The sequence below is a fragment of the Chrysemys picta genome, chromosome 7, assembly GCF_011386835.1.
Source record: "Chrysemys picta bellii isolate R12L10 chromosome 7, ASM1138683v2, whole genome shotgun sequence".
In the NCBI taxonomy this organism is placed as follows: domain Eukaryota; kingdom Metazoa; phylum Chordata; order Testudines; family Emydidae; genus Chrysemys; species Chrysemys picta.
The window spans coordinates 126,747,019-126,770,735 of NC_088797.1; the positions used below are offsets into that span (position 1 = coordinate 126,747,019).

Genomic DNA, 23,717 nt, shown 5'->3' on the forward strand with positions numbered 1-23,717 from the left:
GTCACTGGAGTCATCTATTAGACTGAATGAAGCACCCGAGTATGCAGTAGGAAACAATCACGAACTGTGAATTCCAGGCCTGGATGCACAGGCTAACAGGTCCGTTCCAGCCCTCAGCTCTACGGTTCTTAGTATCGATGACAATAAAATCATCTACACTTAAGAGCTGTGTTACTCACACAGTACTTGGCAATATAGCACATGCTCTGAACACTAGGCTGTGCGCCACTGCTAGTCATACAGGTAACTTCAATCCAGTCCACTCCGAGTGCTTGAAATGTTCACAGAAACTGCCAGCCCGGATCAGAGCAGGGCTAAGACACGGGTTAAAAAACAAACCCAGAATGGACAATTATAGCGTTTCCTGGCTTCAGGGGAAAGCTTCTTTGAGTAAATGATTTTGTATCTTGACAACGTCCCTCAAACGGGTTTTGTGCTGCAAGTCACAGTGTTGAATGAACCCCACTGTGCTAGCAAGTGAGACTCTCCACCCCTGAAGATCTTGCTTTCACGTTGCATTTTGTTCCTTGGTGCCACCCAACTCTTCTCTCCCTCTGCCTCCCCATGCATGGAACGCTATCCCACGCCATCGCTCTCCCCCATTCAGGTCCCACCTCGAGACCCTCTTCTGTCACAACAGCTACAAGAAATCAGTCAAATATCTATTTTCAAACATTCATACCAATAAAGCCATGAGCCTCCCACCGCCCTGCACACTTTTTACTTGTATGCTGGGTCACTTTCCCCCACCCTGTGTCTGCTTTTAGACTGAACTAGTCTTCGGTGGGCAGTCCACAAAGGAGGATAGTCTACTACTGCTGCCAGCTAAAGGGGCGGGGGGAAAGAAGAGAAGGGGAAGAAGGGGTGGCAATATAAGATCTTAGGGCACCAACTGTACCTTCTTATGCATTTGTACACCACCTTGCACATCTTTGGTTCTACCCTATTACAAGTAATTACTATCAAATTCTAAGCCTTATAGTTCTGAAGCTGTGATCTACGGAGAGCTGGCAGGCTGCACAGCGCTGTCCCCATTCCCAGCTGCTTCAACAAGTCTCCACGGAGCGGGGACCGAGCAGAAGTCAGCCTCGCTGCCTCTCATTAAGTGACCACCAGCGCACAAAGAGGAGAGGAGAGGAAACGGGGATTGGAACCCGCACTGGGAGTGCAGCTGCTACCCACCCACCAGGAGCGACCAGCCAGAGAGGAGCACCGTGCTGCATGTGCTGGGGTGCCAAGGAGAGGAGGACCAGACTGCAGGGAAGCACATGCAGGGCAGGGAGAGAGACCAGAGCTGCTGGGAAAGGAAGGGGGAAGGAAGCGCAAAAGCAGGCAGTGTGATTGGCGGTTTCCAGAAAGGATCTGATCTTGCATCTGAAGAAGTGAGGTTCTTACCCACGAAAGCTTATGCTCCCAGTACTTCTGTTAGTCTCAAAGGTGCCACAGGACCCTCTGTTGCTTTTTCCAGAAAGGATGCAACCCTTCCCTGATATCACTCAGCTGAAGCTGCTGCAGGGAAGCTGCCCGTTCACACGCAGGGCAGCGAATGGGCAGGGTGGCGTCCACGAGTCATGGCCCACACTGTGACAGAGGTTGGAGGAGCCCTGGCGGTAGAGATCAGTCCAGCACCTGAGCCAGGTCTTCACGGAGCGGTACCCTACTGGCCGTACGCTCCAGCTCTGCATGCCCCTTGCCCCAGATGAATCACAGACCAGGGGAGTATTCACTCCATCTCCCAAGCACATGCACCACGCAAGCTGGCAGCTTTCCCCTCCTTTTACTGCAAACCACTGTTCTGTGTGCAAGTCACCTAGAACTGCAGGCTGAGAACTCCCGGTACATGGATTTCCCTAGCCACCCTGCCACGTCAACACTGCCCGCTTAGTGTGGCAGAGACAACCCAGGGGAGGGGAAGGTCTGAAGGTCACCCAGACGCTCCTAAAGATCAGCATTTTAGACTCACAGCGAGGACCTGTTACTACGCTGGAAAATCATTGACTGGGCAGGCCTCCTTGCTTTTACAGCAGCCAAATCTCCTGCAGAGCCCTGCGCCTGCTTCAGTGACAATCAACTCGTGTGCCGCAGCCAGGCTGTACAGCCTCACGGCACACACGCGCCCTCCGGAACAGCACAGAACACAAAGGTGGAGTCCCAGAGGACCCCCAATAATTCTTCCCTTAACAGCCTGCCCCCACCACAACCCCCCCACGTGGCTACCACCCCCAGCAGAACACACACCAGCCTCCAGCTCCCCTGGATTTTTATTTTTTACAAAGGAGACCAAGATGGTAATCAAGGACATTGCAGCGTGACTTCCCACCTCGAGGTGAGAACTCACGTCCTCGAGAGGCTCCCCAGGACTTGCTGGGGAGGAGAGCACCGGGAGCTGAACCTGGTTACAGGCATTTGCACCTGGGGCTCTCACACAGCAGCAGAGGGGAGGGGAACAGACAACACAGTCTTTAATTGTAGGAGTGAAACCTGCATCCTGCTGCTCATCTACCTTTGCAGGTCTGGCTCCGATTCTCTTTGAACCTCTGGCGCAGCTTGTCAGGTCGCTGCCCTCCCCAGAGGAAGATCAGAAAATACAGCCATGATTACTATTGTACACTCGGCTTGCAAGCAAGAGAGATAGCAGCCTTGCATGTGTCAGGCCATGAAAGGGCTGTGACTCTGAAGCCGCCTGAAAAACAAACCCTTAATTTAAATGTTAATGAAAGTGCTGGAGAGACATCAGAGGCTCCCGTTTCTCTGCAAGACGCAGAATCGCCAGTCCTAGAATTTATGGCCCCCCTCACCTCCTTCTCTGCTTCATCAGCCAGAGAAGTTGGGGGGGGGGGAGGGAAAAACAACTAATTTTAACATTAACTCCACACTTCCACCCTGGGATGCAATTGCTAAATTATCTGTCGGCAGGACACTGATCAAAGGTGGAAAAACAAAGGCACGCTGTACAGCCAAGCAAAAGTAAATAGCAGCCAAGGTTCAGGAAAATTACCTTCTCTCCCCCTAGAAGTTTGGACAAAGAAGACAAAGATCACAAATTGGAAATAGAAACGGGAAGACATAGGACTGCCAGACCCCTGGACTGTAATCAATGTGACCCGAGAAAATGAGACAGTCGCATTTTCTCCTTTGCTGTATAACGTACAAAGTAGTATAAGAAAGATACTTCACCCCCAGCTCTCGGAAACAGACTTCCCCCTTAAGCACCAAGGAAGAAACAAAAATACCCTCAATATAACACGCAACTGCACTGAATTAGAAATGGAGGCATTGGATAAATTCAGCTACCCGCTTGATACAGTGAAACCCATCCAAAACAGACACCTGATGTACTAATTTCCGCAACACTTGTAGTAGTAAATATTATCGTAGCACCCAAAGGCTGCAATGGTAGAACCTCGGCAGCTACAGGAAGGATGGCAGGAGGGAGCTATGAATTAAAAAGGTAAGGCAGGAGCAAAATGCATAAGTGGGCATCTGTAGGTGTGTGCGTGTTTGGAGGAAGGAGGAGAGGGAACTCATATGTATGTGTGTTCAGTCAAGTGGAGAAAGCAAAATAGGGAATCAATCTCACACACTAATTAAGAAAATGGAACAAGACTCGGTCTCACCAAAACCTAAGCGATTCCTTCCAACATAAGGTGAGCAGGGTCAGAGCACACAGATGTGGGCTGGAGAGCACCATTTTAGCCCGAAGGGAGAAGCAGACAGAAAACCAGCTGAAAGACCTCCTGCATTTTATTCTTAGGTAAAGAAAAGCAATGGGCAAGGTTCTTCTCCATCACAACTCTGTCAAAAGAGCATCTTGGCGCTCCATGCTCACTGCCGCATGGACTCCAGCGCAAATCAGCACCATTAGTTAGATGTTTTACGAACTGCCAATTCTGCAAACCCAACCAGGGATCTGACAGTCAAGCAGGGTTCTTCCTGCAGGCTAAATTCTCCTCACAGTTCCATCGATACAACCACACTCCAGGTTACACCTGTGCAACCAAGAGCACCGCTTCCTACATTGCTGACTCTGCTAGCAATTCTAATGATGGTGCATGAGCCAGCCTAAACTCCAGCTCCCTCTCCCACCACCGTTTTTGCTCTGCTGAGGGAGCAGTAGGAAACAGTGACCAAAAAATATTACCGAAGTCAGCAGATTGGATTCTGATACACGGAGAGAGAAATCTGCTGAGAAAGGTGGTGCCATTTTGCCAGAGTCACTAGTCACAGGAGAATGCACCGTAAGAGCAGAATCGTCAGAATAGCTCCATTGATTTACACCTGGTTAATTGAGAAGCTTTGGGATACCAAAAGAATAGATCATTTCAGACAAGCTTCCAGCTGAGGTGGAGTCAAGTAGGATTAATAGAGCCACGCAAAAATTAAATGACGAATGAATAACGGAGCCTTTAGCCAGGTGCCCAAATGCAAACAGTGAACAGCACCATAGAAATACGCCAGTACAAGGAGTAAACTTTAGAAGAACTTGGTTCTAGTTGAATGGCCTTTGGGAAGTCAGGAGAGAGCGTCACTGCACATGTTTGGCTCTGGGGCGCACGTGCGTATCCATCCAACCCTGACACAAACTTAACAGTGTATCAGACAGAGATGTCAAATCATTCAAGTCACAAAGGGCCTACTGCTGCATCTACCCTTACCTCAGGTCAGAGCTCACCTCAGTAAGAAACACACACACGCACATCGGCTACAAACTTCCAATACATGTACATTACACAACTCCTCCACTTAATCAGCTCAACCCAAACTTCTGCCCTTTTCCTTTTGGTTTCCTGTCCTGCTTTAGACCATCAGCCCTGGCGCAAGATCCAGAACATAGGTCTTGGCAGGGAAATTAAAAGAAGAACGAACATCCAGCTGTTTTGTCTTTACATTTAGTCAGTCGTTCATGTCTTGCTAGGCCTTGCCATGGTTCCAGAGCTCTCTGATCCCACTGATTAATTAGAATCAGATGCCATACAAATCATATGAACGGTTTTTAATTTTATGCAAAGCTTTTCAGTTTCCCTTTATATTCAGGGACGCTTTTCCTGTCATTCCATACATATATATTTTGTGGAGAGAAAGAGATGGCATTTAATAAAAAAAAAAAAAAAAAAAAAACTCGTCAGCCAGATTTTTCCTTCCAAGATTAATAAGCTACACATTATGGCCCTGATTGTGATATCCAAACGTGGGCAAAATTCCTACCTCCAGTGGGTTGTTCAGGATCAGACTCTTTTACCCCTCAGAAATTCTGCCAGGCACCCATTACAAATCAGTCACAATTATTCCAAGTAATGTGAAGTTTAAATAAAAAAATCTGAAAGAAAATGTTTCACACTCCAGAATCACTGCTGAAGCCTTACGTATGTTCCTGACTTCTCTTTGGGATGCACATTTACCCCAGCGCAGCATGAGGTTAGGTGCTATCAGGCAGCCAGAATTTTAAACAAGGGTGATCAGCTCCACCCACAGTTTTGCACCTGCCTTAGCCTGCAAGCACAGAACCGCACCTGACGCATTGGAGGCATTTTTGAAAATGCAGCTGTACCAGTGTAATCATCCGTGTGCTTGTTAAGAGCCAGCATGCTTGGAGAGGACAACAGAGGACAGTTCTCCCTGGCCCAAACTGTTTAAAATCTAGAAGGCAAACACTGAAGGAAAGGAAGGGGTTGGTTTGGATAAAAGGGGATTGGAAACCTAGTACTTCTTAGAAAATAAGTGCCAAAGGATTTCGGAATCACTGCGAATAAAAGTGGAATTCTTTTCGGAGTCCACTACCTCTTTTTCCACTTTACAAGTCTCTCCGTCATAAAAAAAGGACCGAGCTGCAGTCAGGCTCTCCTCCAGAAAGGTGCATTTAGACAGCACGAGACACACTGCAAACCCTGTGTTTCTGAAGCCATAAACGCCAGGCACGGACACCGGTTTTCCCCATAAACTTAGCCCCAAATCAAACAGTGCACAGTGAGCGCTTCTCTTTTCTGGCTTCCCTCACCTCTGGGAGACATGAAGCATGAAGGTGCAGCTATTCCACTGGAAACCCTAGAGGCTTGGATTCACTTTGCAAATTTGAATCGGTCCATTTCATGCAGACTTGGACTGGTCCCCAAACACAAATAAGTCACCACAGTAAGCAGCGTTAAATGAAAAACGTAACACGCACATTACAGAGTTCAAAAGGCAAATGAATTCGCAGTAAGTTACGAGCGGCTGGGGAGAGGGGTTTAGAGTGGAAGCACCTTTGCAACCTTAACTGCAGTGTTCGCTATCGTAGTGGAGAGCCAGCTTTTGGGAGCCCTCAAAGCTGCAGTCCAGTGGGGCTCCCACCTTATGGGACACCCCCAACGTCCCAAAGGTGCCACATGACTGTGCGCTCTCCTGCTCTCAGGGCACTGACCAGCAGAGATGCTGGCTGTACTGAATGCAAGAGGAGAGATTGTGCAGAGAAGGTGAGGGAGAGGAGACCGAAGGTGATGGGGTGCAATTCCTTTACCCCATATAACTTTGTTAGGGAGCTCCACAATTGTGAAGCTGGTCTTACCACTAGAATGCGAGTATGGCATGACAACGAGGAAGTCACACAGCTGAACATTTAGTTCCATGTGCATCAAAAAGAAGAGGGTTACCCAAATAGTCAGTCACAAACAGAGAACTGAAAAATCTAATTGCAGATGTTGTAAAAATAATCACATAGAAGACTAAACCAGCATTAAAAATGTGGATTCTTTACTTGTTGCCTGAGTGTGGGACCACCCCTGACAGAACAGGTGCAAAACTTTTGTGGGGAGGAGTTGCAGTAAACTGAACGCAGTTAATAGGTGCATGATTTAATAAACAGCACTAGAAATGACATATTATAGGTGTCGTACAGGCTCACTCTATAATACGGGGACAACCTGATCAAGACAGGAGGATTATATTCCCTAGAATGTCTCTTTAAACAAAAACTAATTGCTGGAATGATTGTTTTGTTTCTGGTATTTACATGGCAAGGATTTGGGAACTTGTTCAGACTTCCTAAATAAATACATTTTTTTTTTTAAAAAGGTGCTTAATTGATATCCCTGGAGATCAAAGTCCTCTTCATCCACCGAACAGACCTAGGCTAGGCAGCACTAGCATAATGTACCCCACAATGTGCAGCGAGCGGGCCTCACCCCAATTCTGGGAGGACCCTCTTCAAGCCCAGGAAGGCAAGGAAACATCCATAGCCCATTTAATCTTCTCTGCTGAAGCTGCCAACAAGAGGGCCAGGAGGTGCCAGCTGTGATAGTGGGGTTTGGGGTGTGGACCTCCATTCGCTGGTAAGTTGCTTAGGAGCCCACCCCACACGCTCTTCAGGCAGGCCACCTGCTTGCCACCAGAAGGCTAGAACTTCGAATTGCCACCTGCTGAGGATGGATTTGAATTGCTGTCCTAGAAGGGAGTTCAGTATAACAAGGGAGCCTTTTCACCTCACGCTCAATGATACAGGGAAGAAGTTATGAGGAGCAAAGTGCAGTAGTGAGACACAGGGGCCATTCACACCATCGCCTGGAGAATCTGCTTTTCTTTGCCACTTCCTATTTACTCTACGAATGGTGCTTTTCAGGCCATTTCCCCAGCTCCAGGGTGCTAGCGCATTCCAAATCGAGGGCCTAATCCAGCTCCCCGGGACAATTCATGTGAGCAGCACCAGCAGGATTGAGACACTTGTAACATTTCCTTGCTCCCCACAGATGGGACTAACTTCCTGCCTGATCCAGTTCCACTTAAGGACACCACTTTACATACAGAGCTCATCAGTAGCCACTCACACAGCTAACCCCACGTCCCCAGTACAGCACCACTCCCGACGGCACACACTGAAGCTACCGTACAGGGAGGGATCTCTGTTTTGACTCCCAAAGAAGTTATGATTCTAGGAAGTTCCAGCAGAAGATGTAGAACCCCTGAATGCCCTTTATCAGATCACGTGCAGTTCTCCTAGGGAGCAAAGAAAACTCATGACTGCGGAGAACTTAGACGTAAAGAAACACATTGATACACTGTGGCACCCATCTGGTCACTCTAGCTTTCCTCATTTCGAGTGGGCTGCACTGTTGAGCAGACAGGGCCCCAAGGTCAGATTTTTATTTTTTAACTACAGAAAAAGAGTGGGTGCATTTATGAATTGCAATGGCAGGGAAATGACTAAGTGAGATATGTCCAGATAATCCCAGCAATTGACCTGCACCCCACGCTGCTGAGGAAGGTGAAAAACCCCTGAGGTCACTGACAAGCCGACCGGGGGGTTGGGGGAGGGGGGAATGCCTTCCTGATCCCACACAGGGTGGTCAGCTAGACCCTGCCCATGTGAGCAACAACCAGCCAGGAAAGCACATGGACAAAAGAATGCTCAGGGCCACCCTATCCAGCAGCCCATCTCCAGCTGTGACCATCTCTGATGCTTCAGAGGCAGGAGACCAAAAGAACTAGGCTACAGAAAAGCAAAATGGGAAACTGAAGTGCTGACTGATGGTGGTTATTAAAGAATCCGTGGTGCTTTTCCCAATGGTTGGGGTTTTAACTCCTGTGGCCTGGCCAACTTCCAGTTTAAGAAATTGGATTCTGTCTGAATTCCCTGGCAGTTTCAAGTTGATTTGGTGGCATTCTTTGCTTCCTGTCCTAGCTGTTGTGCACTCTTGCTTCGCGTGGTTAAAAAGTTTCTGTGTTCCACCATAGAAGGGCCTGGTTGCACTTCAGTGCCGGCTGCCCGACACAGAGGGCCAGATTCTGATCTTGCATCGGTTGCACACCGGGGTAGCTGCTGACTTCTATGGAGGAGCTCCTGATTTCACTCAGTGTGGGAGACGGGAGAATCGGGGAAAGAACGTGCAATATCTGGGATGAAATGGAAGGGGCCAGTGATATTATGTTTAAAACAACAACTCCCCTGGCTGACGAACGGCACTACCCAAGTTCTATCCTGAGTCCTCCCTGCCCTCTTCAGCTCAACAATGCAGACTCTTTAGACCAGGTGTGCTGGGCATGTAAAGCAGGGAAGTACAGGATCCCAACGGCTCAGGCAGGGACAAGCCCCCCAATAGCTGGCCTGGCTAGAGATCAGAGACGATTTTAGATACATGCTCATTAAACAGCGAACAATACGTTTATTAGTGAAAATCCATCTCCCCTGCTTCTGCTCCCCCACTCCCGTACCCTCCTGCCTGCCCCTGCTCTGATCCCCTCTCTCTTCTAGGATGGCAGCGATTTGTTCTTAAAAGCGACAGGTTTATAGGTTAGCCGACACCTTCACTCTGTGGAATTTTAATTAACTTCTCCCATCGTCAATGTGTTAAGGAGCGGGGTTTCCATTATGCGGGGTCAGCAGTGTGTTTCGGGCCCTGCTATATCAGCCGTCAAATTGAAGAATTAATGACGTGGCTAATCGGCTCTAATTCTTAAAAAAAAAAAAAAATATATGGAGGGGCAGCGAGAGGGGAGGCTGGCGGGATTCGCGGTCTCATGAAACGAGCGAGTGATCCGAGCCCACTCGTTTGTGGGGTAGCTGCTCTGCAGCCGCCCATTTGTCACCCAGCGGGGGGAGAAAGACGCTAGGTAAATATTGTGACAGAGAGCGTGCACGAGTGTATGCGCGCCGGCGAGAGGAGACAGTGTCCTGACAAGAGGCCAGCTCCACAGGTCATCACTTAGGAGAATACAGCAGCCCGCTGCATAGCTCTGCCCAGCCATGGCAGAAGGACCAACAGATGCCGTCTGAAGGGAAAACCACCCAGGCCCCTGCCGAGAGACTGGAGGCCAGCACGGGTGCCTTGGTCACCACTGATACGACTGTGGATGGCTCAGAGAGCGGCCTGCACACACACACACAAAGCGTCATGGAACTAGGCACAGGTGAAGCTCACTTGGGCAGGAGGTTCAGCTCCATCACCCCCCCAAGACCCACCCCACGTAAAATGGATGGGGAGCTGCAAAACTGGCTTGGAAACCTAATGAGGACAAGTTCTCACGGGAAATTCCTAGCACTGGGCTGGCCTAAAATTCATCCCATTGAAACTCAGGGATGGCAGAGCCCAACAGAGCATCGCAGGGTGCAGTGTCCATTGCGATGGGGACATGGGAACACATGGGATAGAGCTCAGTGCACAATACGGTCCACAGTCTGCAGAGTAATTTGGGATCATTTAGGTCTATAGACACCATCCGGGCATTATTAGCAGCTCTATCCGGTCGCTCCCGGGGACAGGAAAGGAGGCATGTCTCCTGCAGGAGGGACGACATCAAGGCCAACTCAACAGCACCTACACATGGCAATTCACTGCCAGTCCAGTTCGACGATTTACTGGACACAGGTTCAGCTTCTCTGAGTTTATCATCATTCCACCTTCTCTGAAATGGGAGGCACAGACTCTTTGATCAGTAGATTGGAAGAGGCTGCAGCTTCTACACTCGCTGCTGTACGCAACATCTTGACATCCTCTACTGAACAGTGACAAGCCTAAGGCCTCAACTGCACGCTCAGGAGCAGGGTTAAGTTCAGAAGAGCAGCTGGAAAACAGCATCTTCGCATTTCATTTACTTTCCATTAACGACCTTCCCTATCCAATTTGCTCCATTCCCAAGCCAACTGAGCTCACTGGCTCCACAGGCCCAGAGGACCCCTTTCTGCTTCGCTTGTCAGCGGACAAGAGGCTGGAGTCAGAGCGCAGGACACAGGATAGGCTCTGCCTTGTTTCTCCACAGTGCCATCTGGGCTGAGAGGAGGAAAACACAAGCTCTGCGTGTAAAGCGGAGCGGCTCTCACTCGGCAAGTGAACAAGGGAGCAGACAGGGATGGAACACCAGGGGCCATTTCTACAGAGTCACGTTCAAGGCTGGGACCACATGGCTCTGGTGGGAGGTGACCTGAGCATACTCCCCTAAGACTTCTGCCCCCATGGAGGGCTACAGTGATTCGAACTCAGCCTATTCCCTCCTCATCTGCCCCCACCCCTATCAAGTTCCTAGACAACTGCACCACTATCTTGGATATATTTGCAAATCCAGAGTACCAGGGGATTGGGGGGGGGGGCAGGGAGGAAGTTAAGCAGTACCTGTTAAAATGACTAATAAAGGTCTTGATTACCTTAATAATGGACTAATGGCGATGGACCAGACCCGGTCCTCAGTCTGCACCGTGTGTAAACAATGCCCAACTCTGCCAGAGGACAGGGACCAAACCTGGAGAGACAGAGAGGTGCTACATCAGGTCACCCAGAAGCAGGCAGGGAAGGGTACAGGCATCCAAGCCTGTGTTTGAAGAGAACCACCCCCTCCCTGATCTTCTGAATGAACTCTCAGTCATACAATTGCACCAGCAGGAAAAGCACAGGCCTCAACTGTGTCCCCAAGCGACTTTACTGCCAGACTCTGATCCTCTCACAGCCCCAGCCCAGCTGATCATCAGCTCCACGCCGTGGAACAGCCAAAATTACGCTGCAAGCTCCTCAGGGCAGGGGCCTGGTACTACAGAGCGTGCCGTGCAAAGCTTCCAGAGCAACCAGATCAGGGTATGTTCAAATACCGCCTTGTTCTCCGGGGGGGGGTGTCATAACTGAGTATTTCCATTTGTACTCGCTTGGAAATTAATTGCAGGCTTGTCTCATTTGTGCTCCCGTATAGACCCATCTCCGTAGGCCCGGCTTTTTAAGCCCACCCCCTAGGTATCTTCAAACAATAGACATGCAGAGAGGGCAAGGCCCTTGACCTCCCAGCAGCCTGGAAGAATCCCCTCCCCTCCCCCAACACATGCTCCCCTTACACTGACTCACCCTTGCCATCCACCGCACCCCTGGCCTTCCCTAGAGATGAACGGTCGGAGCAAAGTGTGGGGTTCTGCCAGAGCCCCCCTGATCCCCAAGCCCCCTCCCCCTCCTCAGCTTGGATAGCTCTCTGGACTCTAGCCCTTAGCTCCCTTTTTCTCCCCATGCCCAATGTTTTACTTAGAGACTTCAAAGCCGGGGGTGCCGTGTTTGTTTGTTTGTTGATAATGCCCAGGATTGCAGGCTATTCCCGTCAGCAGGGAATTTAGCACCTAGTGTCAGCAAAAGCAGCAGAAAAGCTTAACTCTTTTCAGGCGTCCCTATCTCCTACAGGTTAAAAATATTGCTCAGAGCGTGCTATCTGGTGCCTATCAGGGAGGAATGTACATTAGCAGCTACTCGGAGCTTAGCTCTAATCAACACTCGGAGAGCCCTCAATAGCATCCACTGCACTTAGAGCTCCCTTAAAGTACTGCTGCGGATTCCCGTCCCACCGCCAGAAATTACAACGCACACGAGAAAAAGCCCTCTAAAAATCAAAGTGACTCCGTCCATCATGGCCAGATGGGAGGGTCAGGCGGGCAAGCTCATTCCGGCTGCAGAACCGGGCAAAATACAAAAAGTTAAATTCTCTTTGACCTTCGGGAGTTTCTTCTCAAGGTCATAAGAGGTCTGAGCTGCTCCTGCCCATGGGAGCTGTGTGACCATGCTGCCCGAAAGACAGGCCCCGCGGTCCTACTTGAGCACAGTTTGGTGCCCGGCCAGCTTCAAACTCATTTGAGCCGAGGCAAACTCTGGCCAGAAATTGTGTTTGACAAAACCATAGCTATGGAACGTAGCGTGACAATGGGTTAGCAACATCCAGAGCGGCCAGCCAAGCCAAGCCAAGCGGGACAGGATGGTCCAAGGGTCAGGGCGCTAGCCTGGGGCTCGAGACACCCAAGTTCAATTTCCTGTTCTAACACAGGCTTCCCGTGTGACCTTGGAAAAGCCACCTGGTCCCTCACGGCCTCAGTTCCTCGTCTATGAAATGGGGTAACAGCACTGCCCTATCCTGCAGCGGTGTTAGGAGATGCTCCCATACTAAGGGAATGGAGGTCACATAAGTACCTTAGATCCAGACCAGATGCACAAGATAGTGGCGGGGCAAAGGCCCAATCATGAAAAACAAGAATTGAATAATCTTTACACGTCCTGCTCGTATGATCACCTGCATATCAGGAGAAACATCTAGACAGCGAGAGCTTTTCAACCCGTGGAACAGCTTCCCAGGGGAAGGGCCGCGAGCACCATCACTTGGGACATTTAAAACTCAACTGACCACCACTCTGGGGAATTCTTCTCTAGCTCCATCCATCAACACAGCACTGCGCGATCAGGGCAGAGTGCTAGGAGAATAACGAGACCCAGCCTCAAGGAGCCTAGGCCTAGCACGCACTAGCTAAATGGCTCCAATTTGATATGAAAGTCACTGAAAGACAAAAAATGGGTCCTGGCTGGCTCTGCACACTTCATGTCTTTTTACAAAAAACATATCCTAGGAAACAGCTTTTGAAAGCTTGGAATAACGCCGTAAAGAGCCCACAAAAGAGAGACTGTCCCGGACACTTGGGATGAAATTGGAGAGCGACAAACAGAAAGGGAAATACATGTTACAACAGCATTATAAGGCCAAGCCAAAACTCCCCCGTAAGTCCATCTGGTCTGACCCTCTGTTACTAACCCCATCTCACCTTTCAAGCCAGTGGCTAGTTCCCCCAACTCCTGCTGGACCCCTTTCCTGGTGGGCTGACATCGCAAGCGGCTCTCCAGAAACCTAAGCAAGGTTTATTGTGCTCCCAACCCAGAGAGGCAAGTGCAGGGCTCAAGGTCCCATTCAACCCGCCTTTAAACACACGCAGAGCTCACAGCTCACCTCTCTGCAACAGCACGTGCAGTGCCGGACACGACGCTTGCTCACCTTTGCTGTTCTGTCCCTGGAGCCGCTCACGATGATGCCCCCTTGACAATCCACACAGTTCACCTCCTGCTCGTGCGCAGAGAACTTTATGCTGAAGGAGCCATGGACTTTAGAAAGGATGATATTTCCATCACTGTGAAATAAAACCCCGAGCGGGAAGTCATCATTAGTACTACCACGGTCAGGTACCAAAAGATGAGCATCTTATAAATTAGGTCTTTTCATTTGCTAAAGACCAGGTAGATGCAAGTTGTTTGTGTGCACAACTATAGCTAGTGAATGCCCAGTTCCGAATAACATGCCCCTCCACGGTCGAGATGCATTGTCCTTACAGTCACCATTATTGCAAAGGAAAGAAATATATATTAAAATCCCTGGCAAAATCGGCACTGCTTAGCTCCCTTATCGGCAGCATCTGCAAAGAGATCAAGGCTTGAACAGGTCATTAGCAGGAGACTGTGCTCTACCCCTGGAGAGGTCTCTTTCGGGAAGAAGCAAATCAAACTGGCAGGAAAAGAGCAGTGCAAGGAAGTTAAATATGGTGGAACATGGAGCACTGGATGGCAAACACACTGTTCTGCTCTGAAACAGATTTATCCAGAGTGCTTAGAAAATTAATTCCTCTACTGGAGCAGCTGAAGAGCCCTGGCCCCCCACAGCACTGAGCTTACCCTCCTCCACTGACGATGTGGGAGCTGGCAAGAACGAATCGACACACATCTTCCTGGTGGCCGGAGAAGATGGCTTGAGGACGGCGTTGTAGGCCAGTACTGTCTGGACGAAACCGGTAGGCCCGGATGTCTTCTGCCTGGGACAGGTAGAGATACTCGCCATCTAAATGCATCCAGGGCATCAGGCTGCAGAGACAATGATAAGGGAAACAGATCAGACAGTTGCTGGCCACCCCGGGACATATTCCCAGGAGCACAGGTCTGAGTATAGCGTCACAGCCAGGAAACAAGTACACTTCTCAATACATGCCGGAGCATGTCAGTGGCTTCTTTCTGGCCAGGCCTGAGGAAGAGGCCAAGAATGGAGTCTTTGGAAGAGGGGCTGGCTAAGGAATCTAGAGGCTTAGATATGAAATACTTAGGACTCCCATGGCCTCTTTGCAGGGGTAGGTTTTGTTCTGAGATGGCCTTTGAGTTCCTCTTCCTTCCTCCACACCCATGCAGCCAAGTGAACATCCAGCTTCCCCACAGACTCCTCTGGCCTCTCTCAGTGGGTCTCTCCCCGCTGCAATTTAATTAACTCTCTACATTTTTCTACAAGTTTTCAATAAGAAAAAGCAACCAGTTTTAATTCAGGATAAGAGAACAAAAGGGAAGACAAAGTAGTTTGCATCGTGGCTTTATTAAATTAGCTAATGAACTGTCAGAGCCCAGCTCTGAAGGCAGCACAGAAATGAGGGTGGAAATCCTGTGACACCCCCCCCGCCCCACCCAGAACAACTCTGTGACACCTCCCTCCCCCGCTCCATGATCCCATTTTGGGTCGGGACACCCGTGGTTACAACACCCTGAAATTTCAGATGTAAACATCTGAAATCGTGAAATTGACTAGTTTTAAAACCCATTGGCCATGAAATTAACCAAAATGGTCCGTGAATTTGGTATGGCCCTTCTCACTTGTCCTTTACAGGAGGCCTGGTTTTCAAGCAAGGGACCTTGTCTTCCTAGATGTTTTGCAAAGCACATAGCACAGCTTTGGACGCAGTGCCCACGAGTTAATAATCACATCCACCTCTACTTACTGCTACGCACACATCTCGTTATCCTGGGAAGGAACTAAGTTAATATTTTAAGATTTGTGGACTGGGTCCAGACCAAAGGCCAGGTGGGGGCCCAACAGTGGAAGGCAATGAACAAAAGAAGTGAATCTTGAGGAGGGATGTGAAGGAGAGAAGCTCATGGACTGTATTAGCTCAAGGGATTATTCCAGGCTTAAGGTGCAGCAAGGGAGCAGCGAAGCCCGTTCTATTGTCAGAGCACAGATTAGGAGCGGCGCAGTGGTATGAGACAAGATGCAGACAGGCTCTGAAGACAAATCACTCAACAGTTTAGGATCCAAAGTGAAGAACGCTGTACCCAACTAGAACTGCCTGGGGAAGCAGAATGCATTTACCAGGGCTGGAATATGCCCCAACCCCTATTGTTGGGAGAAGCACATAGGCTCCTCATTGACGGGTGAGACTGGGTTCTTGGGTTTGGGGTCTAGCAGGCTAAGCAGCACCTCCAGTTATCCCACTGCAGTTTGATCAGGTAAGTCAAACGACAAAGCAGCCTTGTCTGTGTCACTTGTAAGACCCTAAAGATCAAGGGGGAGAGGGGGGGCCTCGAACAGTCTGAAATCAAAGTACAGAGGCAAACCCAGTGTCCCCTATTGGCTGCCACAGAACAGGGTAAAAGAAAAAGGAGCTACTTGCTTGCGTTTCCATTTCAGGAGCGTTTCCCTCCGGCAGCGCCCGTGCCTCCAGTTCTGAGAGACCTTCACCCTTTCCTTCACTGGGATGCCAGCCGCTCTGCAGATACAGGAAGACAGACACAGTGAGCCCCGAGCACTGATGCAGCATGTGGACCTCACACGATCCGGCCAGGGTCACGTTCTTGCTCCAGTTCCATAAGTGACCAACCAGCACGCACCAGGCTAGCTGGAAACTCAGGGCCTGACTCACGCTGGGCAAGGAAGAGAGGAGCACGACCTCGGTAGTACTGACTGGAGCCATGCTAGGCACCGCAGGGGAGAGTGCAGTGCGAGCAGGCCTGCCTTTACTTTTCAGGTGTAGCCAGTGTCCCAGCCACAACTGTCACGATGCAGGGGGGAGGGAAGGCAGATGCAACATAGCCCTGCTCACACCTCCACTGCCCAGAAACACCCCTTGGGGCTGGTCAGCACCGCACATCGGAGTCCTTGTGCCCCTACCAGCACTCCTCTTGGGCAGGGGACATGGAGTGAGACAGGGAGGAGCTTCTGCCATCCTCCCCGCACATCGTGGGGCATTCATCCCGTGGAAGGCATAACCTAGCCCAGGGGTAGGCAACCTATGGCACGTGTGCCGAAGGCGGCACGCGAGCTGATTTTCAGTGGCACTCACACTGCCCGGGTCCTGGCCACCGGTCCGGGGGGCTCTGCATTTTAATTTAATTTTAAATGAAGTTTCTTAAACATTTTAAAAACCTTATTTACTTTACATACAACAATAGTTTAGTTATATATTATAGACTTATAGAAAGAGACCTTCTAAAAGCGTTAAAATGTATGACTGGCACGCAAAACCTTAAATTAGAGTGAATAAATGAAGACTCGGCACCCCACTTCTGAAAGATTGCAGACCCCTGACCTAGCCCTTCACTAGCTGGGCATGCATCTTCGATGCAGCAACCATCCAGTGCGCACCTGCAGGCTGGGAATTTTCTACCATTTGAAAGTTACAACAGCTCCTGTCCTCAATAAATCAAAGCCAGTTTTTAACCCCAATTTAAGCAAAGGTCCTACTCCTCACTGAAAGCTAAATTCATACCCAGTTCCCCATTAAAAGCCATTTCAGTTTGTAGCCTTATCTTTAAAAAAATGTCAAGAATTTTATTTTAACAGTGGGAAGAGATTATTTCTCCCCCACTCACTCCTCAGCTGAAGGGGGCTCAAAGGGATTCCACTCCCACTTGCTGAAGATTTTGCTCTTCAGGCAGATCTCAAGCATGGAAGAGTTCAGCCTAAAGAGTGAGTGTTTTGAAAAGTTCATGGATTACAAGGCCAGAAGGGACCATTATGATCCCCTAGTCCAGTGGTTCCCAAACTTTAACAATCTGTGAACCCCTTTCACTAAAATGTCAAGTCTCGCGAACCCCCTCCTAAAAATAAATATTTCCAGGGATTTTCTCCTTTACCTGAGTATAAATTATAAAAGCAGTGATCTTGGAAATATAAAATTTGTTTTTATGACATGCTTATTACACACTATTTATTATTTATTATTATTTATCATTACAGTATTTTTATTACATTATGAAAATGGCAAAACGCTTCCAAGATCTCATTTTCGTAGCTTGTATCACTTTGAATAAGCCTGTTATAAGACAAGGCTCCTATGTTTCATCAAGGAGTATCAGATGTGAAACAGCATGAAGGCATTTAAGAAGCCAACTCAAAGAGTTCCTTCTACACAAGCATTCAGGTCTTGAACAGTCCAGGCAAACAATGCACGTTACAACAAAGCTTAAACTTGTTCTTCATAGTAATTTAAAAAAAAAACAATACTAGCTGCCTATTTAATTTTAAAAACAGCACAAGATATCCACCTCCCTTTCCATTTCTTAGAAGGAGTCTTGAAGTTTAAATCTCCTCAGTGTGATAGAGATGCTTGCTTTGATCTGCTTAGCTCTTGGAAGTCCAGGGGCTCCGTGCTGCTGGCCCCGTGCTGCGCGGGGTCCCTAGGGACAGCTCTGTCCGCCATTAGGGAATTTTTTCCCGGGAACCCCCTGTAACATTTCACGAACCCCAGTTTGGGAACCACTGCTCTAGTCTGACTTCCTGCAAAGCATGGGCCAGACAACCCCACCCAGCAATCTCTGAAGAAAGCCCACAACTTGTGTGTGAGCTCCAGCATTTCTTAGAGAGGTCTGATTGAAAGACCGCCAGTGATGGAGAATACTCTGCAGTCCTAGGAAAAAGTTCTTCTAATGGTTAATTATTAAAAATCGCACCTTATTTCTCGCCTCCATTTGCCTCGCTTCAGTTTACAATCATTAGATCTCGTTATGCCTTTTTCTACTAGATTAAAAAGAGCCAACTACTATCAAAATATCTCTTCTCGTGTACATACACCTCTACCCCGATATAACACGAATTTGGATATAACGTGGGAAAGCAGCGCTCCGGGGGGCGGGGCTGCGCACTCCAGCGGATCAAAGCACGTTCGATACAACGCCGTTCCACCTATAACGCGGTAAGATTTTTTGGCTCCCGAAGACAGCGTTAGATCAGGGTAGAGGTGTACTTTTCAGACTGCAATCAAAGTTATGATCATGACCCCACATATTCTGAGGCAAACAACCTAAATTCTGCAGCAGATTCTGTGGCTTCAGCATGCACAGGGATCCGGTTACGAGCAGGTGAAAAACAGTTCATAAAAGAAAAACTATTCCGCAACCTGATCCATAACACCCACCAGAATACATAAACACCCGCATCCACTGCTGAACTGCAGCTGCATCTGGGGTGGAATAAAGTAGCTATTCAACAGTGCCCAGCAAGGCTACGCAACAGTTTAGAACAAGAAGTATTCAGCATTCCACAGAAACTACAGTGAGCATTTTACAGGAGGCGGAACAGAATTACTCAAAATGGAATTTGGAGAGACTGACACAGCTAACACTCCCCATAGGATCGGATATTAAACCCAGTAATCTAAACATTTCAACTAGTGACTAAACAGAGCCCCAGACCATGACTGGCAACCCTCTACATAGCTTATCCCCGGCAATATTCTGATAAACCCAGTGAGTTCCTGTTCCATAATTAGCAATTCCCCGGTTCCCTCGAACGCTGTTCTGGATGACCTCCTTTGGCCCCCCGGTCACAGCTGCTCACTCTCTCTAGCCTGGTCTCTCCTTCCACTCTTACATTGCCAACATCTCCTCCTCGACCATGACTTGGTCAACGCTTCTCCAGCCTCCCGGCATCTCAGCTGCTTCCACTCTAGCCAAAACTGCTGCTGCTAAAAAAGTCATCTTCCATGCCCTCTGCTCAAACGCAGTCACTCCCCTTTTTGACTCTTTTCTCTGACTTCCCCTTAAGTTTCACAGCAAGGTTGGATTTCTTGTCCACACCATCCACGTCCTGCACAACTACGCCCTGTCTACACCTCTGCTCTCCTTTCCCTTACTTACATGTCCTTCCTAACGGCCCCCTTGGCACTGACGGCTGGTCTATACTGGAAACTTACATCAGCATAGCTACATCTCTCACAGGTGTGAAAAATCCGCCTGCCTGAAAGCCCGAGCTATGCCCACCTAGACCCCGGTGCAGACAGCGCTAGGTTGACGGAAGAATTAGCCACCACCTTTCGGGGAGGTGGATTAACTACAGCAATGGGAGAATCACGCCTATCGTTGTAGTGAGCGTCGACACAAACGCGGCAGCCCTGCAACTGTGCCACTGTCGCATTTTACGTGTAGACATAGCCTGAAGAAGGGCAACGTTCGTTAATATTTAGTTTAATCGCAACGATTCATTTGAGCGGTCCCCATCTCACTCATCCCAACTGCTCTCCCTGCAATAGATCCGCAAGCTGCCAAACGGCCACAGAAACCATTTCTAATGTCTTCTCCAAACACTGGATGGGAAACTATCCCGCTTCTCTCTACTCCAAGAAGCGCACGCACAGATGAGAGAAAGGGTCCAATTCCGCATTCACAAAGCATTAGAAAACACTCTCTTGAGAACTATCTTGCACGGTCTCCTGACCAGTCTTTGCTATTTCTACTTTCTATGACACTGTCACAGTTACGGCTTTATTCCCAGCTCCAGGCATGATTTCCCTAGGCTAATCCACACACACACAGACACGAGCACATGCCTAGTTCTCAACTTTTACAGTCGTCCCACCAAGGAGAGCTAAGATGGCAAGAAGTTTCACTTCCCCGAGCAGCCCGTGGAGTGCGACCTGCAAGCCATCTGAAGGGAGGAAAGGAGGTTTGCCCAGACCAAGGAGGATTTATTTTAACTACCATCATCAACAGAGTGCCTTGGATCTAAATTTAGTGTCTGCTGGACCGATAAGGAGAAGAAGCAACTTTGCAGCCTCCTAGAGAGAAAGCAGAGGCGGGATCCAATTAGCCCTGCGCTTCACCCTCTCCAGGGAAAACCAGCGCAGGCAGCACTTAAACTTTGCATAGCTTCTTCTAGCTTTCGTCCCCCAGAAAAAAGGAGCTGTTTAACCAGGTATGTGCAAGGCCATGAGAAACAACGGTGCAGGAATGCTCTCTCCCTTGCTCTGTGCATTCCAGTCCTGGATTCGTGTGCAAGGACCCTCCAAACAGGAGAGAGGTTACAGCACGGTGTATATGGCAGTTATTTATTTAGGTGAATTCAGAGGGGTTGTTTGTTTTGCTTTTAGTTCCCATGAAAGTGAGCAGGGGAGCGGAGACAACGCCAGCAAACACTACGGAATGGGCACAGATGCACCCCCATTGTGACCGGCTGCACCACCTGTCGTTCCAGTCCCAAAGTCACAACACCCTCCCCATTCCCAAGCTCTGCCCGTGCACCTCTATCCTGATTCAGAATATCCCCTGCTAGTGCACTCTGTGGCTTCCCCAAACAGCTCCGCAGGTGCACCTCCAGCCTGCTCCATAGCAACCTTGCTACGAAGTCTCCAAATAGGTCTCAAAATGTACTTGCATAAGAACGGCCAGACTGGGTCAGACCAATGGTCCATCTAGCCCAGTGTCCTGTCTTCCAAGAGGATGCCAGGTGCCCCAGAGGGAATGAACAGAACAGGAAATCATCAGAACAGGGAATCATCAAGTGAGCCATTCCCAGCTTCTGGCCAACAGAAGCTAGGGAAACTTCAGAGCCTGGCCATCCTGCCCATCCTGGCTAATAGCCATTAATGGACCCATCCTTCATGAATGGATCTAGTTCTTTTTTGAACCCTGTTATAGACTTGGCCTCGACAACATCCTCTGGCAAAAAGTTCCACAGGTTGACTGTGCGCTGTGTGTAAAAATACTTCCTTTTCTTTGCTTTAAACCTGCTGCCTATTTATTTCATTTGGTGACCCCTAGTTCTTGTGTTAGGAGAAGGAGTAAATAACACTTCCTTATTTACTGTCTCCACACCAGTCATGATTTTATAGACCTCAGTCATATCTCCCCTTAGCCGTCTCTTTTCCAAGCTGAAAAGTCCCAGTCTTATTAATCTCTCCTCCTATGGAAGCTGTTCCATACCCCTCATCATTTTTGTTGCCCTTCTCTGTACCTTTTCCAATTACAGTATATCTTTTTTGAGATGGGGTGACCAGATCTGCACGCAGTATTCAAGATGTGCATGTATCATGGATTTATATAGACGCAATAAGATATTTTCAGTCTTATTGTTTATCCCTTTCTTAATGATTCCCCACATTCTGTTCGCTTTTTTGACTGTCGCTGCACATTGAGTGGATGTTTTCAGAGAATTATCCACAATGACTCCAAAATCTCTTTCTTGAGTGGTAACAGCTAATTTAGACCCCATCATTTTATATGTATAGTTGGGATTATGTTTTCCAATGTGCATTACTTTGCATTTATCAACATTCAATTTCATCTGCCTTTTTGCAAACAGGAAATCATCATCAAGCAGTTGTGTTTCTAGTGGGGTCTTGCAGGGATCGGTTCTTGGCCCTACACTGTTTAACATTTTTATCAGTGACCTGGTAAAAAACAAAATCATTACTGGTAAAGTTTGTAGATGACAAAGATTGGAGGCGTGGTTAATGATGAAGAGGACCGGTGACTGATAAAGAGAAACCTAGATTGCTTGGTAAACTGGGCACAAGCAAACAATACACATTTTAATATAACCAAATGTAAAGTCATACATCTAGGAACAAAGAATGCAGGTCATACTTCCAGCATGGAGGACTCTATCCTGAGAAGCAGTGACTCTGAAAAAAGACTTGGGGGCTATGATGGATAATCAGCTGCCCACAAATTCCCAGTGCAACACTGTGGTCGAAGGGGCTAACATGCCCTTGGATACATAAACAGGGGAATCTTCAGTAGTAGAAGAGAGTTCTTTTGCTGCTGTAATTGGCAGTGGGGAGATTGCTACTGGAATACTGTGTCCACACTTCAAGAGGATCTTGAAAAATTGGAGAGTGCTCAGAGAAAAGCCACAAGTAAGATTAAGGATTGGAAAACATGCCCTATAGTGAGAGGCTCAAGGATCTATTTAGCTTAACAAAGAGAAGGTTGAGGGGTGACATGATCACGGTCTGTAAGTATCTACATGGGGAACAGTAATTTGATAGAGGGCTCTTCAATCTAGCAGAGAAAAGTATATAACATGATCTAGTGCCTGGAGGTTGAAGCTAGATAAATTCAAGCTAGAAGTAAGGTGCAAATGTTTTCAGCACTGAGGGTAATTAACAACTGGAACAACTTACCAAGGGTTGTGGTGGATTCTCCATCACAGACATTTTTTTAAAACAAGATTGGATGTTTTTTCTACAAGCTCTGCTATAGGAATTATTGTGGGGCAGGTCTCTGGCCTGTGCTAGACAGGAGGTCAGACCAGATGATCACAATGGTCCCTTCTGACCTTAGAACCTAGGAGTCTATGAAGTGCATTTTAAAAACAACAAGGACGCCTTTATCAAAGATGTTACATCTGAAGAAGTGGGTTTTTTACCCACGAAAGCTTATGCCCAATTAAATCTGTTAGTCTTTAAGGTGCCACCGGACTCCTTGTTGTTTTTGTGGATACAGACGAACACGGCTACCCCCTGATACTTAAGGATGCCTTTAGTATCCTTAAGGTGGGACTTTCCAGACTTCACAGTATTGAGGTGAGACAATTTCAGGGGCTCACAGACTCCCAGGTTTCCCTTACAAAAACAAGGTCCCTAAGATATAGGAGGGAAAAAACACTCTCAATCACAGCCCTTTTGGTCCATTTCCCCTTTGAAGTGAGAACTAATGTACTGTTATTAATACTAAGCAAACAGCAATTGGGCACATGTCCCTCAAGGAGAGGCAAAACTACCTCCCACACAAAGTTTCCATCCAAAGGGGAAAAGGTCAAGTTAGAACCCAAGGATGGATTTATTAAGAAAGCACTGACGTCTTTAAAGTTACAAAATATTCTGCAAAGGCATAAGTAGCGCCTCCTGGAATACCAAATTTCCTCGCTCTCCATGAGTCTAGAAGATCTAAATGGTCTGCTTATGAGATGATTCCTCTCTCTACCAGCAGCACAAACTCAAAACG

General features: G+C 48.3%; 1 protein-coding gene across 2 annotated transcripts in view; it reads right to left on the reverse strand.

Annotated features, from left to right (window-relative positions):
• Positions 1-23,717, reverse strand: part of FBXW4 (F-box and WD repeat domain containing 4) — an 89,844-nt gene that overhangs the window by 52,603 nt on the left and 13,524 nt on the right. For both annotated transcript variants that reach the window (XM_065552676.1, XM_005289433.4), the window contains exons 2-5: positions 16,169-16,264; positions 14,415-14,600; positions 13,744-13,876; positions 11,108-11,202 (exon numbers count right to left, since the gene is read on the reverse strand). In XM_065552676.1, the coding sequence (XP_065408748.1) occupies positions 11,108-11,202; positions 13,744-13,876; positions 14,415-14,600; positions 16,169-16,264 (510 nt within the window). The remainder of the gene's footprint in view (positions 1-11,107; positions 11,203-13,743; positions 13,877-14,414; positions 14,601-16,168; positions 16,265-23,717) is intronic.